This window comes from Cyberlindnera jadinii, assembly GCF_001661405.1.
Source record: "Cyberlindnera jadinii NRRL Y-1542 unplaced genomic scaffold CYBJAscaffold_4, whole genome shotgun sequence".
Lineage (NCBI taxonomy): Eukaryota > Fungi > Ascomycota > Saccharomycetes > Phaffomycetales > Wickerhamomycetaceae > Williopsis > Williopsis jadinii.
Genome location: NW_017963655.1, coordinates 778,240 through 793,606, shown reverse-complemented (window position 1 = coordinate 793,606; position 15,367 = coordinate 778,240). Strand labels below are relative to the sequence as shown.

Here is a 15,367-nt window from a genome sequence, read left to right as displayed (position 1 = left end):
TGTTCCACGCTCCCTCAATCACTGGTTTCAATCTCGATCTCACTAGCATGCCATCACCACACCTGTCCAAAGCTAGCGATGGCATACTTGTGAGGTCGGTATCGACGCCAGTGGCCAAGGCAATGTGGAACAACATCGGTGTCCTCCACCAACACCAACCCAGCATCATTGGAACAAACACACCCCAGGTATCCTTGTGCAGTCTCCACATGCTCCATAATGATACACACCAGTCAGTATCACCAAGCTGCAGTGACCACCAACGACGACAACAGTGATCCGCGGAAAGGCCCCAATAGTCTCTGTCCAAACTAATGAGGACCAGCCCAAGAGATACCTGTGTGGCGTCATGAGCAGACACAGCTTGGTATGGAGCATTGCCAGGACTCATCAGGACATCCGTACCAGTGCTCATCATCCATCTTGAGAGGATCCATGAAGCGGGAGAGAAGAAAAGAGGATGCACAAGTGGGAGGTAGAAGAAGAAGAGAATCTTTCCTCCTGGTGTTTTTTTATATTTTTCTTCAACAAATATGACACAAAACACAAACATCACCAGTTTAGCCTCGTTGTTTATGGCGATGCTGAGCTATGGAGGTAACACAAAGGTGCTTAGTTTGTATGGAGATTCCATAGCAACGCACAAGGTCAAGTGATATGGCACAAAGGTGCTCTGTATACGCCTGGTGGGAGAGTAGCTACGGTTACTCTGGGCGGCTGGCCTCTGGGCGGCTGGCCTCTGGGCGGCTGGCCTCTGAGCTTAGATATACAATCTACTACCTCAGCTTCTCAACATTGTTCAATTGGAAATGCGATTATATATGGTGCAGCAACAGGAGCCACACATATAAATGCTAGTTATGTAGTGCTTCAAACATCCAAAGGCTTGTGCTCCTTATCATCGTAGTTGTAAATCATATACCACAATGTCAAGCCCTCGCCACCCTCCTGCTCCTCGCCTAGTGAATTTACAGAACCTTCACCAATCTTGATGATTTCGTAGGTCTTGAACCCATAGTGCTCGTATATCTGTCTGGCTCTCTCGTCGATGCACTCCAGTGCGGCTGGGATGCCTCTCTCCTTCGCATCTTCCAGGATTGGCTTCATCACCTTCGACACCGAGCCCTTGGTGTTCGAATTTACATTCTTTGCAACAAGGGTCAGATGCCAGTACGGGATCCCATAGCTTACAAAGAACTTCTCGGCACATCTCTTGAACTCGTCCTCAGAGAACTCAAAATGGCCGTGCAAATCAATGCTGTATGGAACGATTCTCCATTCAGGTGGTGTCCATAGTGCAACTGCACTATAGTCATCACTCTGAAGACAGAGCGTATTGTTCTGCATGACATGCTCGACTCTCTCCTGGTACTCCTTGACGTTCTCCTCCAGAGAACAGTGCTCTGTGATGAGCTGGTTGAACTTATTCGGGTAGAATGCAGTGCCGATAATCTCCCCAGCTTTCCTCCAATCTTGTGAAAGCGTATACTGTGGATTCACACCAGGTGGGGCCTTGTAGTAGTATTCGATGGAACGCGTCTCCTCCTGTGTCATCTTCGTTTGCTCTTATCCCTGCTGGCTTCCAGTAATCACTCGCTGTCTTCTGTGTACACTTGACACCACACACGGGCCATAAACGTGGATTCTTATACCCTTCGTGTCGTAAAATGCTGTCAAGCAGTGGAGCAGGCTGCTTCGAAGCTGTGGGCCTTATTTCCGCTCCAGCGCATCATGGACGGATTAGGAAGGTGCTTGCGTCCCTCTTCACCAGCTCCACTGGCTCTGCTGGACCTTACAATTTGGGCAGGATGCAGGCAGGCAGAGCAGGCAGAGCAGGCAGAGCAGGCAGGGAGATCTTCGATGCCTTGTGGGCTTTATCTGTTTGTCGGTTTATCAGGCTTCCGTGCAAGATCGCAGCTCCGTTTGGGTGTAATTTCAGCTGTCAAATGACGTTGTGTCAGGGTGTCCTTTTCCAGCAGGTCTTCTACCGTTTCCAGCCCGTTTTGGGAGGACGCAAGTTCCTTAATTACGTAGGGATTCGTATGTGGATTGGGTTAGAGGAGGGCTTAGTAGAGGACTTCGCCGTCAGTTACACTTTTAGCCACTAATCTCATCTACATGGGGAGCAGGGTGTGCGTGTTCCCTTTGTGGAATTACACCGATTTCACAGCAGTTGAGAGAGAGAGGGAGAGAGAGAGAGCCCGATCATACATTGGTTTCACTACAACAATTCCATTGGAGGAGAGCACATGGTCGTCCTGGCTATCCCAGTAACATAGCATCCAACGGTGGTCTTCACCGGCTTAAATACCTCGCACTAGGCCTTGTGCTTGATAGCAACTGTTGCGTTGAATGCAGCACATCCGTGCCTCCAACTCATCACCAGGCAGACAGCGTATTTTGGTGTTTTCAAGCAATTGCCTCGCTGGCGCAATCGGTAGCGCTTACGACTCTTAATCGTACGGTTGTGGGTTCGAGCCCCACGTGGGGCATTTCGCTTTCTTTTTTTTTCTTACCTCCGCCGGCGTACGCACCAGCTGGTGCGTCGTTCCGAGTTGTTATCACTGCTTTATGCTATTACCTCCATGTTCAGCTTTGTAATATGAGTCTTACAGTGTTTGATTTAAACGTTTTTGTTACTAAACAGTAAAAATAACATCATCAGAGGTGTTTGGACAAATAATTCGCTATGTAATCAATTATTTCACCGGAAACTATTCTCAATTATCTTCTCAGAAAATTTAGTTAATCATTTCTACAATTAATTATCTTAAAACATACGTTTTTTATATAAATAACGGTTTTGCAGATGAACTCAATGATCACACAAATATTACAACCATGATTGCGCTTAGTACCAGACCCTCAGGCCTGTTTTAGCACCAAGAGTTGTATCACTGGACTCTCCACGCTTATTTGTCTGGTGTCCGGATTAAACATGACACATAGGCTGAAGAACTTTAGCGTATAGCTACTTCAAGACTCTGGTTTGTATTGAGAAGAGCCCAGCCAGCTCGTGCCGTTAGTTACTGGCAGACTATGAGTGGAGAATGTGATATCCCACTACTAAGTTGATCCTAGGCTAAAGTCCTTGAAATGATTGTCATTTCTCCCACTGCTGAATGCCATAGGAGAAAACTAACGGCGTACCTTAATCCTTAGCTCATTACATATTCTACACACCATACTGAATGTCTAATATAAGCTACTATAGTAATACTTAAAGAAAAGAAGCGTATTTTTTTTGTTCTTTTAAATGAGTTTTATGATTTTTTTGCACTTTTATACAATAACACTGAACACCATCACCGGCGTTTCAGCACTGGCCAACCGAGACAACAATAACATCGAATCCCAACACCAATTCACACGAGCCACTCGGTACTCTACGAACAACTAATCACTGGTCATAAAAACTGTGTGCATTGATTTTCAATCAGATATCGTCGTTGAAAGTATCCCTGATGAAGTCACCTTCATGAGAAGCGTCATTACCGGCATCACCACTGTCCAGGGTTGTGGAATCATAACTCAAACCACCATTGGATTGCCCGTTTTCAGATTCCCTGCTTTGTAACCAAGAATTGAACTCCTCCTGTGCAAAATCCTCGTTTTCCAGGTCATTTCCAAACAAACGGTCAAGGTCATGGATTGACTGGGTTTTAAACATCCGAGTAAGAGCATCTGGCATCGGTATATCTTTCTCGCCATCATCAGCCTCTTCATCAGTGGCCAGAAGCGGTGCTTCAACTTCACCCAATGACTCGCATGGAATTTGAGGGTTGGAGCTCATGCCATTATTTGGATTTTGGAATGAATCCATCATCTCCATCACATCATAAACAGGTTGTCCAGGCTCTGAAGGTTGTCCATTTTGAAGAACATCTTCACTATCTTCAAGATCACACACGTACTGACCTTGTGCACAGTATGTAAATTGATCTAAAGAACCCAAGTCGAGCTGATTCTTAGACTCATTAAGGGTATGTGATTCTGGATGGACAGTTTGATGGTCAAATATTGGATCATGAAGAAACGAACCAATGCCCATACCAGCCTGCCCAACTAGCTCCATTGTATATGTATCCTGTGATATGAAAGCTTCATTTGAGCTGATAACCTGCGGTAGAATTGGTGTGTTTTCCGCTTGATCTTCATTGGCTTCACCAGGAGCTTGTGGTTCATGCGGTATGATACCTGGACTGCTTGACTGCTGATCCTTTGCAGTTACAACACCACAATCATGAGCAAGTAGATCACTGGTTCTCACGGGTCTAGGGGGAAGTTTAACATTCTCCAGCCTCATGCGTTTGCCGATATGGCTTTGCTCAGACAAGTATGAGCCTTTGGTATAGCCATCCTTAACAACAGAGTAAGACCCAATATGGGTTCTACCCTTGATGGCCTTAGAGAACGAGGTGACAGTTTTACCCTTCTGTTTTCTCGTTGCAGCAACTGCATCAAACCCCCATTGCTCGCAGATGGCCTTGGTGATAAATTCAGAGCCAGCTCTTGCGTTGTCTCTCTTGTGCATATCTTCAAAGGTCCATCCCTCGTAGATATGAGGGAAATACCTCATATGAGAAGCCCTGAAAGCAGCCCTGGCTTCAACAGAGCCGGTCAAAGGGATTGGGTCAAAGCCTGAGACATAGGCCATGTTGAACTCCGTATGGCGAATTAGGAGATCAACAAAGCCCTGGACATATAAGTCCTTGGAACCCAGCTTCTTACAGCAATCAGCCTTGCATCTAAATTTGAATTCACTGGTTATTGGACACCTTGGAGTGTTCTTCGCATCGATTTGGAAAGGACCAAGCAATGGAACAACTTGTAATACAAGATACGCGAGACACCTGTTCTTCTTCTGGCCCTGGGGTCTAACAAGAAAGAACATGTCGTCTGGGTTATCAGTAGCTGTGGTTTGCAAGAACTTTTCATGATGACTGCAACAGGACCCACGGTGGCCGTGCAAGCAGTTGAGACAGGTGAACTTCACCACCACAACTTTGCCATCTGGAAGATAAATCTTAGAAGCAATCATTGTAGCAAGCCAAGCACGTGAACGATAGCTGAAGCCCCCCTCTGCAAGAACCAGATGTTTAATACAAGCTGATAGTTATGCAAAGTTACCAAGGAGAGCTGCTCTTGGGGTAAAGGGTAGTGGGGATGAAGTAGCTGCGATATTTGGGAATCCAAGCCCGTTTTTATAGCCAATTGGGCCTGTTTCCCGCGTATTTTAGTGTTGATGGACAAAACTGCAGGCAGCATCGTCTCTGTGGCCTCCTGCAAGGGGCAAAAAGTCTATCACTTTCATCAATTCCATCAATTTCAGCTTGATTTCAGCACCAAAACATGGGGAATCCTCCAGGAACATGCGATATTCATAAAGTGCACATCTCAACAGTCACAACGAGTCCATTTAGACCCTCAAAGGTGTTATAATCATGCCGTTAAAGCGCATGTTTTCTCGTCCAGAAGTTTTGTGCCATATGCAAGTGAAGCAAGCACCAGAAGCTTGCGTGGGCGAGTTTGGCGTAGAATTCAGCACCTTCCACTGCAATGGAGGAGCACATCAGGTATAAGCTCAGCTAACTTAAACGGCCAGGCAAAAGCAGCGAGCTAAATTAGGCCAGAAGGCCCACCAGCGGCGCATTTCAACGGTGGCGTGGAATAGAGTTGATGCAGCGAGAGGTCTTTCATGCCCTCCAGTACTGTGCCAAAGAGTGAAGTCTATCGATGACCATTGGAAGCAGTGCTGAGACACTATCGTTGATCAAGTTCTGGAAGTGTATGATGGCCTCCTCCTCGCTCATGTCCAGGCAGAATTTCTCTTTCACTTTGTAGACAGCACGGTCAGGCTCCATTTTGATATCTGGGATGCTGGAGTCACGCATCAACTCGAATAAGTTCAGAATCAAGTTGGAGTTCTTTCTCAGAATCGTGTAAGCGACGAAGCAGTAGTCCCTGAACTTGTCGTAGTTTGGCGAGTCTGCACCACCAAAGGCATCTATGATTTGAGGTGGCAGCTTCATCAGAGGCGGGAACGGCTTAGGGTCCTGTCCTAAGATGTAACCAAAGTCAGCGTGGAAGAAATGGCCGTCAGGACAGATCAGCAGATTGTCCAAGTGGCGATCACCAACACCGAGAATATACGTTATCACACAATAGCCAGCGCATGATTTGACAAACGTGTCAATGACAGAGGGCACCACGCCCAGCTCGTTTGAAGAATCAGGGTTGTGGTGCTTGAGGTAAGGTAGAATACCATGGTAGTCTGCAAGAACGCTTGCCAACGTGCTGTTTGGAATGAATTGAATCGCACCTTCAGTTGGGCCCGTAGCCAGGATCTTATAAGGCGATAGTTTCAAATCAACGTTTTCGTTAAGCAGCAGTTTGTTCATCAACAAGATTATTTGGATAACAAGTTGATCCTGTCTCAAATCGTCGCCCACTTTGAACATCAACGGGTATTTACCACCATCTGTTGTGGTGAACGTTACTTTCAACGGTGATAGAGAGCTCTTGAAGACAAAGCTTTCTTCAGGCACAGTACCACATATCTCCACAGATGGATCCAACGGCAGTCTCGTTGGTGAAAAGGTCTTGAATTTCGTCTCCAGGATAGACTGTAGCATCTCGATCTTCTTTGGTGTGGTTTCTCTTGAAGCCTTAATTTTAGTGCAGAGTTTTACCAAATGATCAACAAGCTCAATCTCTCGTTGTAAGCCTTGATTCTTGACACTCTTCAGGAAGTAGTCCAGTAGCTTTCTATATATCGATCCTGGATTGTTATCCCGTGCTTCTGTATTCAAGTACCAGTATAGGAAAGATCCCAGTCTTTCATTTAACAGAGCACGTTCCACTAAGAACTGGGAAAGAGGTGTAAGCGATTGTGAATCGTCCAATACTGAGCCCGAAGATGAAGCACCTCCCAACATGGACTCGTTCAACCCGACGATTGAGAAGTCACTTGAGGAGTTTGTTAGTGTTTCATATCTGAGAGCCTGTACGAGCTGCAACAGATAAAGCTCCAGCTCGTCATCATGAGCCTTTTTCAGCCTTTCCACTGCGTAGGTTCTCACCGTAGAGTTTTTGAAATTAGGACCAAGAAGTTCAATGGAATCTTCAATGTCGATCTCAACCCATTTGGGCAACAGGTTTAAAGCCTCGTTCAACTCATTCTCATCAGAGAAGTTCACGGATTTGATCAACTTGTTTAATCCCTTCTTGTTGTTCAAGAGGAAGTATCTGAACTTCCAAACGAGGTTCTTTTCATATTGAGTAAGCTCCTGAACCGAGGAGTAGTTCAAGATCTTATTCAACTCATCTCTAATCTTCGGTGTCGGCTTGATTTCCCTATCGAATGGACCATCTTTATGGGATCTCTCGAGTTTCCGGTACTTCTGTTCAATAGGATCAGTTCTGTATTGTTCTGGATCATAAACCTTCATCGTAGTGAACTTCCCCGTGGAAATCTTCGACAATGTTCCCTGCTGCTCGTTTTGCATCTGCTGAAGTTGTTGATCTGATGGTTGGTACGTAGGTATCATTGGAGGCGGATACTTGTGGTCTGAAAACACCACTGGCACGTCGAATTGCACCATATCGATGAACAGAGTGAAGCCAGGCTGTGCACTCTGGGACTTGTTGATCTGCTCAATAGTCCGGAAAGTCAAGTTGTCCAGCCACTCAACGGCAACCATGTCTCCATTTTCATGTTTCTTGATCGCCAACTCCAGTTCTGCCATTTGGCCATCTTTGAAATGGCCGTGGTTCAGTGAAGGGTCCTGACAGCGCACCGTCAGCTTCTGTCGGCCCCTTTTCAACGTACAATCGTCATCGACGTGGAAGATGTACATGTCAGTCTCGCCAAAGTCGCTCCTCTTATCACCATCGAACTCCCATATCGAAATCGTCAGCTTCGAATTGAAGGGCAACTGGCTGACATTGATGGGCAGGGTCAGCCACTCATTCCACCTTCTCGACGCTCTGAACGCAGCGTACGACGTGGTCACGGGTATCGTCAGCGGCTTGCCCTCCAGGGTAACAACAACAGAGCAGAACAGCCCAGAAGTCTGCGAGAAGTTCGACAGCTTCCTCACCTTTGAAGGGTCGGTGTACCTCGTTGATTCCTTCAACAGAGGACGGGTTCCCTCCAGCGAGTTGATCCTTACCCTCAGAGGAACGTCGATCCCACGTGAGGTGCAGTATGTCACGCTCTTGGACGTCATTCTCACGGCTCTTGTTCCACAGCCTTGATGATGGCGCTGGCGTGCAATCGATGTGTATCAATGTTGATGTTTATGGCTCCAGAAGCCGGAGTGAGCGAAAAAGGCGACCAATATGTCCCAAACAGGAAATGACCGGATCCGGAAACAAGAGCCGAAACGCGGCCGCGCCTCGCTTATCCGCGCTAAGTCCCCCAATCTCCGAGCCGAATTAGAAATCAAATGATGGAAACGTTACAACATCAAAGGGCTTTAACGCGTTGATATTTGGCTGTTCTCTGGTGCTGAGCCTTCACTCAGCCGATCTAAGTATGTGGCTCGTGAGGTTTGGCGCTTTAGGACGGAGAAAGAAGCCGTGTTCGACCACGCTTTGGGATGTTCAGACCGTGCTATGTATCACGTTGTTGCCAGGGCTCCAAGGCCGTGAGATGTTGTATAAATAGTCCATTGTGGTTACTCTCTGCCGATATGAGCCTCTTGTCTGTATAGGGACATCGTCAGTGAACTCAGTATTCCGTGGCTCAGCGCAGAAAGAAACAATAAGAACAAAAACATGAAGGTCTTCGTAACAGGTGGAAGTGGCTTCATCGGAACCATAGTGGTGAAGGATTTGATCTCCAATGGCCACGAGGTTGTCGCATTGGCTCGCTCAGAGAGCTCGAAGAAGAAGTTGGAAGCGCTCGGTGTCGGGGAGGTCGCCGTGGGCGACCTCCAGGACCTGGACGTGCTGGCCAAGTACGCCAGAGAAAGCGACGGTGTTGTTCATTTGGCATTCGAATCCACCATGGAGAAGTTCTTCCAGTCAATTGAAGATGACCTTGCCGCAACAATGGCCATGGTACAGGCATTGGAGGGAAGTGGGAAGCCATTCATCAGTACCTCTGGTGGGCTGACAGGTGCGACTGCTCTCGGCTCTGAATGGCCTGATGAGGACTCTCCAATTGTTGTCCACGATACCCCATTCGGATTGCGTACTCGTAACGAGGTTGAAGCAATGAAGTACACGAAGAAGGGTGTTAAGGTTATGACCGTTATATTGGCTCCAATTGTTCATGATGTCGGTGATACGCATGCTTTTGTGCCAATTCTTGCTGGCATGTCGAAGCAACTGGGAAGCGTCAACTATATAGACCAAGGTGAAAACTTGTGGACTGCAGTGCACCGTCTTGATGCTGCTCCGTTGTACCGTTTGGCCTTGGAGAAGGGCAAGGCTGGGCAGAGATTCAACGCTATTGGCGAGGTGATCAAGTTCAAGGCCATCGCAGAGACCGTTGCTGCGAAGCTGGACTTGCCTACTCGAAGTGTTTCCCTCGAGGCTGCTCTTGAGATCAGTCCAATGGGCTTCATCTTTGGCCTGAACGCTCCTGCTCATAACGAGCTCACGAAGAAGAGACTGGGATGGGAGCCAAAGCATATCAAGGTCATTGAAGACATTGAAAAGAACTACTCTTTTGACTGATCTATAATTCAATGATACGGTGTAATAAAAGACAAAGACAGGTGTAAATTTCGATATCAAACCAACTCAAGCTGAATAAATAAGTGAATAAATAGGGTAAGAAGCCAACATATAGCATGCTTCAGAAGCCTTCTTCTTGGCCGATGATTTGCAATGCCAATCTCTTGGAGTAATATCTTGCCATTGCCAGGTTACCACCCATAAACCAGAAGTTTGGATGTCCAGAAGGTCTCCAAATAGAACGGAATTCACCTTCTTCATCCAGGTTCCAGACCGGGTTCAGCTTATCAGACACTTTATGACCAAACACATCACGTGCAGTGTCCTTCATGTTGGAATAGCCCGTGGCTTTAACGACAATGTCCAAGTTGTCAATGACAGAACCGTCATTCAACTCGACGCCGGTCTCTGTGAATCTTTTCACGGTGCTGTGCTTCACCTTGACCTTACCATCGATGATCAACTTGGAGCAGCCAACATCGATGTAATAACCAGATCCACGACGGTAATAGAGGCCAAACAGACCAGTTCCACCCATTCCTGCGTTTGTTTGGAATCCAGCTTTCTTCAAGCCTTCCAACATTGAGGCATCTGCCTTTGAAGACTCACGGTATTGCTGTTGCATCAGCAAGTTCGTCAAGTAGATCGGGTTGTTATGAAGCAACAGATCAGCAGTGTCAATATCAGGTCCGTTCTCATCAAACACATCACGACAGTTGATCTTGACACCGAAATGGGAAGAAATCACACATGTAGAAGAACGCTGCAACATTGTAACCTCCTTAATACCTTGCTCGTAGAAGTCTTGTGCAATGTCGTGTGCAGAGTTACAGGCACCAATGACCAATGCCCTTTTACCTTCATAATTAGCACCAGAGGTGTGCTTTGAAGAGTGGACTATTTCACCTTGGAACTTGTCCTCATCAGGGAACTTTGGAACGTTAGGCTCACCAGAATGGCCAGTACAGAACACAACGTGCTTAGGGTGCAGTTTCTTGACATCACTGGTTGAGTTGTTCTTCACAGTGACTTCCCATTCACCCTTGGACTCGTCAAACTCAGCACCTGTGACAGTAGTGTTTGTCCAGACGTTCAATTCCAGCATCTTTGCGTAGCATTCGAGGAACTCGGCAAACTGGTCCTTGGACGAGTACATCGGGGACATATCAGAGTGGATGTATGGAAGCTTATGGTAGTAGAAAGGATCGTGCAAGGACAAGAATTTATATCTCTTTCTCCAGTTGTCACCAATACGGTTGTTGGACTCGACGACAAGTGTGTTGTAGCCGAAAGCCTTCATCCTGGCCGCAATGGTCAAACCACCCTGGCCTCCACCAACAATCACACAAAGAGGCTGATGCTCACCTTTGTAGTCCTGTTCTTCTTGTCTCTTCTCTAGCCAGGTCTTTCTGGCAACGTTCTCGCCATGGTTGGCTCCCAGAGGTCTCTTTTTACCGGCACGTTCTGGAACCTTGGTGAACTCGTCCAAAACTGTGTAGATGGACAAGGCCTTGAGACCAATTGGCGCTGCTTCATCCTTCACGCTGATCAGCTTGATGGAGCCACGGCCAATGCCATAATCAGTAGCGTACTTCAAGTACAAGAAGATCCATTCAATTGGGGCTTCACCGTGTGGGCCCTCCGGGTGAATAGTCTGTAGCGCAACACCGGTTGGATACCGATAATCAGCCTGTTTGTCCAGCTCAAAGTGACCTATTTTGTCCACAGACTTCACCAGTTGGTCCTTGATCTTATCAGGACCGATGAAGTCCCTCAGATCCAGTTGCAGCGACAGATGGTCTTTCCAAATCGTGTGAGGCAGCAGGAATTTGTCCAGGCCTGCTGGGTCTGCCTTGACGTCTGCAAGCGCATTGTTGAACTCTGCTAGCCAACCAGTGGCTAGTGCATTTACGTCATGGTGCTTGATATTTTCCGGGTCCGGTTTAGATTGTCCGTAAATACGCTCTTGTGGGATGTTCTTATCGAAAGCCTCGTCCATATAAGCTGGTGCGATCTCGTCAATTCCTGGGAAGACTGACATGTTGTTCTGTGATTTGTCTCTTTGTTGATGGTGTAGTATCACAATGAGATCGGCTGTCAGAGAAGGAGTTTTAGCCCAGTTTAAATAGTTTTGAGATGGCTCAAGTCTCCTCATCTGAAGTAGAACGTGGTGGTGATCCTTAGTGGGGATTGTTCAGCGACGGTAACCGTAGAGAACGTCCTCGTCGTGGTTCCCAACAAGTGTATTGAGCTTGACTCCTAAACTTCATGACCAGGCATGCGCAGATCTCAGGTCTCATTTCTGTAGGTTGAGTTTTCAATCATGATGGATGTTTTGAAGGCATTCCCGGATAAATCGAGCTGGAAGAGACTTTGTGGGGAACAGCAACCATACGCGCACGCAAAGATAAGCGGGTAAACCGTGGAAAACACTAACAAAAACACACACACATGTCTATTACCGTAGCGGGCGTGAGACATGGCTGTGAAGTGGGTGGGGGTTGAGGTTGGGGTTGGGAACTACGGACACCGCTCCCACACAACAAAGTGGAGCAGTGCAATGTTGACTACCTCCTTGGGCTCCCAAACCGTCTCGTAGTTTACTTCATGCGTGACAACGTTAATACATGGGACAAAATCACCGCCACGGACTCCATAAAAAAAGGTTAGTGGTTTGTGCCTCCTGGACTTTTGACTTTACATTCAAGCAGCTCAACAAGTGGAGGTTTTGTCTGTTCACATGTCCAAATGTATAATGACGCATTTGAGTTTGTCCTCTTAGTCTACAGCCCAAATCCTTTGTCTTGACACAAAATGATTTGTCTTATCGATTCAAAAGCACAATGAGTCTTAGCTATCTAATGGTCGTGCTTCCTTTATAGGTAACCACCGTGTACAATGAATACAATACAATCTATAATGGGTAGCCCATCATCGACTTCATCGCCTTCTCGATGTTCTATTTGTGTTCTTCTCTCAGAATCTTTGCGATGTGTAAGCCATTGGTGGAACGGCTGGGTGCTCGACAGCTTCGAATGTGAAGTACTCCAATTCATCCTTGAAGTTGATAACCGCACCGATGTTCCCCGTCGAATCACAGTAGTTCGGAGCACTGAACACTGTTATGCACTTACCATCATGCTCTTCGCTATATCCGCCCATACGGACCTCGTGCGAGCGGATGATGGCCTTCAAGTTGTTGGTATCACAGAATTGACGGGTGATGTCCGGCCCGAATTGGAATGCAATTCCTCTCTTGGAGGTTCCGAAGCCCTCCTCCTCTTGTGGGTCAGACCACAGGAGCTCCATTTCAACACCTTCACGAGGATTGGATAGCTTGGTGACCTTGTCCTTAAGCTCTGCCAATGTCATGGTTGGGTTGGAAATGAGACCTCCATGCATCACGAGGTAGTCATCGTTTATAAGCGTTAACAGAGGCATCTCTGTGAAGATCTCCTGGAACATGGCCAAAGGCTTAGCTCCATGTTTATGCTTGACTTCATCTGCAAATCCAAACATCTTGTTCATGCCATCTGTCTCGTGGTTTCCCCTGTTTATGTGCAGATGATCAGGGTATAGGATTTTGTAGAACAAGAGAGTGACAATCACCTCAACGGACCATGAACCACGGTCCACAAGGTCTCCGTTGAAGAGATAGCCGTGCTTTTCATGAACGAACCCGTTCTTGGTAAACATGTTGATCAAGTCATAGTACTGGCCATGGACATCACCGACAACCGTAAAGTCTCCAATCTCGGAGGTTTTAATCTCCTTATAGGCAGGTTCTTGCTTTAATACTTGGTGGGCTTTCATCAGTAATGCGTATAGGTACTTTCTAGGTAGTTTGCCGCCATCCTTGTAGAATTTGATGAGTTCTTGCATCCAGGAGTCGGTGAGTCCCCCCAGCGTAACGTCACGTGTCTCTTTATCAAATGTGATGTCAAGCTTTGGGCCTTCATAGGTCTGTTCAAGAGGGATATGTTCAAGGTCGAAATCGAAAACGTCCTCATCTTCACTCTGGATAGCCTTTTCAAATGCAATACGTCTCATGTGCTTACTCATTTCATTCTGGAGTCTTTTAGTGTTGGCATCAGAAGGTTTCAACTTCAACACACCCGCAAAGTCATCATATGCTTCTTTATACCTTAGCAACATGCTCTTTGCAACACCTCTTCTATAAAGAGCCTTGAAATAAGTTGGATCAACTTCCAGAGACTTGTCACAATCAGCGATGGCAGCACCGTACTGTTCCAGCTTGATCTCAGCTTGTGCTCTGTTGGCGTAGTATATAGCGTTCGAATCATTGAGTCTAATGGCCTCAGTATAGTGATCCACTGCTTCAAGGAACTGATTAGCCTGCAAGGCTTTGTTACCTTTCAATTTAGCCTCTTCTGCCATGATCTAATGGGGTCTAATGGGGTCTAAGGATGGACTGAAGAGCGTGAAAGTGTAACGTCTAGTCTTTTGTGTCCCGAAAAGTCCTATCGCCTCTATCTTTGTTTTCCTTTGTCTTTTTTTTTTTTCACGGTACAGACATTTTTTTTCATTTTCTTGTTCGGTAAATTGTCCGCGAGACAGTCCATGAGACGGGGAGACAACAATTCTGGGACTTTGGCGCGAGGAGACCAAAAAACAACAAGGGCAAAAAAAAAAACACTAAACAAAACACATCGGCATTTCACTTTTGTGAATGGCGTAAACATAAACATAAACACAGACATCAAGACCTTCAAGACATTTTTGGACAATAAGTAGGCACACACAGGACAAAGGATGAATACACAGTTAGATAAGCAACGTATCACGCTTCTTTTAAACATCAACACGCTGATTATACAGAGATGTTTGATGATACAACAGCAACAACAACAACAGGGAAGCGCGATGAATCCAAAACTACAGCTGATATTGCAGGATTTGCTGAAGAGATTACACGCCAATTTAACTTGTATTGGGGAGCTTAGTGAGAAGCATAACCAGCAGAACCTTACGAAGGTTGTGTTTCCGCAGATATTGACGGCACCTGCTGATGTGCTGGAATTGAACGAGTTCTATGCCCAATTACAAAAGCTGTTTCCAGAAGGTATGACGATATTGCAAAGACGAGCTTTGCAATTGAGGCAAGAACAGATGCGTTCTGCTGGGGAAAACCAGGGACAAATGCTGCAAGGACAACCACATGGCCAAGGAAGACAGTTACAAGGACAAATGCAAGCTCAGATGCAAAATCAATTGCAAGGCCAAATGGGCGGGCAGCTACAAGGACAAATTCCAGGACAGCAGCAGCAGCAGGCGTCTATTCAAGGACAACAGTACTGGTAGAGAAGGCGGTGGTGAACTGGGCCCAAATGAATTCCATAAAAAATGTTGTAACGTTATAATAAAAACCATATTGGGGATATATGTGAAGGTTTTTAACCACTGCTTACAGGAGGTATTATTGCGACTTCATCGTCCTTGTCCAATTTGATTTGATCTTTCAACTCAATATCGATATACTCCAAGTTAACTGTCAACCCACAACTTTGCCTCACGTATTCACTGAGACCTTTAAAGTTACGGTCCCAATGTTGAAACAGATCATCCAAGCATTGTACGTTATCCACCGTTTCTGATTTAGCCCCAAGGGTGAATGAAGTGCTCGGCCCGTAGTATTCGACCAGAACCATCTTCAAGTTGG

At 46.4% G+C, this 15,367-nt stretch overlaps 7 protein-coding genes and 1 non-coding gene across 8 annotated transcripts; 3 read left to right on the top strand and 5 right to left on the bottom strand.

The window, feature by feature from the left end:
* Nucleotides 1-777: 777 nt before the first annotated feature.
* Nucleotides 778-1,810, bottom strand: IAT4 (Iat4p). The gene has a single exon (XM_020214784.1). It carries the CDS (start codon nucleotides 1,552-1,554, stop codon nucleotides 871-873), a length of 684 nt encoding a protein of 227 aa, XP_020071510.1. The 5' UTR covers nucleotides 1,555-1,810; the 3' UTR covers nucleotides 778-870.
* Nucleotides 1,811-2,419: 609 nt separating this feature from the next.
* CYBJADRAFT_t72 lies at nucleotides 2,420-2,492 on the top strand. The gene has a single exon. It is a non-coding gene; the product is annotated as a tRNA-Lys (tRNA).
* Nucleotides 2,493-3,293: 801 nt separating this feature from the next.
* On the bottom strand, nucleotides 3,294-5,152 carry CYBJADRAFT_167130 (uncharacterized protein). The gene has a single exon (XM_020214783.1). The coding sequence runs from the start codon at nucleotides 5,039-5,041 to the stop codon at nucleotides 3,437-3,439; it is 1,605 nt and encodes a 534-aa protein (XP_020071509.1). The 5' UTR covers nucleotides 5,042-5,152; the 3' UTR covers nucleotides 3,294-3,436.
* Nucleotides 5,153-5,478: 326 nt separating this feature from the next.
* Nucleotides 5,479-8,286, bottom strand: VPS34 (phosphatidylinositol 3-kinase VPS34). Its single transcript, XM_020217910.1, has one exon. The coding sequence runs from the start codon at nucleotides 8,229-8,231 to the stop codon at nucleotides 5,697-5,699; it is 2,535 nt and encodes an 844-aa protein (XP_020071508.1). The 5' UTR covers nucleotides 8,232-8,286; the 3' UTR covers nucleotides 5,479-5,696.
* A 495-nt stretch (nucleotides 8,287-8,781) lies between these two features.
* Nucleotides 8,782-9,687, top strand: CYBJADRAFT_126246 (SDR family oxidoreductase; the record flags this gene model as incomplete). The annotated part of the gene is made up of 1 exon (XM_020212634.1): nucleotides 8,782-9,687. The coding sequence occupies one exon, from the start codon at nucleotides 8,782-8,784 to the stop codon at nucleotides 9,685-9,687; it is 906 nt and encodes a 301-aa protein (XP_020071507.1).
* A 121-nt stretch (nucleotides 9,688-9,808) lies between these two features.
* On the bottom strand, nucleotides 9,809-11,728 carry CYBJADRAFT_125589 (flavin-containing monooxygenase; the record flags this gene model as incomplete). The annotated part of the gene is made up of 1 exon (XM_020212606.1): nucleotides 9,809-11,728. One exon carries the CDS (start codon nucleotides 11,726-11,728, stop codon nucleotides 9,809-9,811), a length of 1,920 nt encoding a protein of 639 aa, XP_020071506.1.
* A 762-nt stretch (nucleotides 11,729-12,490) lies between these two features.
* Nucleotides 12,491-14,176, bottom strand: PPT1 (protein serine/threonine phosphatase). The gene has a single exon (XM_020217496.1). The coding sequence runs from the start codon at nucleotides 14,083-14,085 to the stop codon at nucleotides 12,664-12,666; it is 1,422 nt and encodes a 473-aa protein (XP_020071505.1). The 5' UTR covers nucleotides 14,086-14,176; the 3' UTR covers nucleotides 12,491-12,663.
* Nucleotides 14,177-14,381: 205 nt separating this feature from the next.
* SNF11 (Snf11p) lies at nucleotides 14,382-15,331 on the top strand. Its single transcript, XM_020214782.1, has one exon. The coding sequence runs from the start codon at nucleotides 14,461-14,463 to the stop codon at nucleotides 15,007-15,009; it is 549 nt and encodes a 182-aa protein (XP_020071504.1). The 5' UTR covers nucleotides 14,382-14,460; the 3' UTR covers nucleotides 15,010-15,331.
* Nucleotides 15,332-15,367: the final 36 nt, after the last annotated feature.

Excerpts from the sequence above, each read along its gene's own strand:
- IAT4 (XM_020214784.1), bottom strand. The coding sequence starts at position 1,554 with ATGACACAGGAGGAGACGCGTTCCATCGAATACTACTACAAGGCCCCA.
- CYBJADRAFT_167130 (XM_020214783.1), bottom strand. The coding sequence starts at position 5,041 with ATGATTGCTTCTAAGATTTATCTTCCAGATGGCAAAGTTGTGGTGGTG.
- VPS34 (XM_020217910.1), bottom strand. The coding sequence starts at position 8,231 with ATGACGTCCAAGAGCGTGACATACTGCACCTCACGTGGGATCGACGTT.
- PPT1 (XM_020217496.1), bottom strand. The coding sequence starts at position 14,085 with ATGGCAGAAGAGGCTAAATTGAAAGGTAACAAAGCCTTGCAGGCTAAT.
- SNF11 (XM_020214782.1), top strand. The coding sequence starts at position 14,461 with ATGAATACACAGTTAGATAAGCAACGTATCACGCTTCTTTTAAACATC.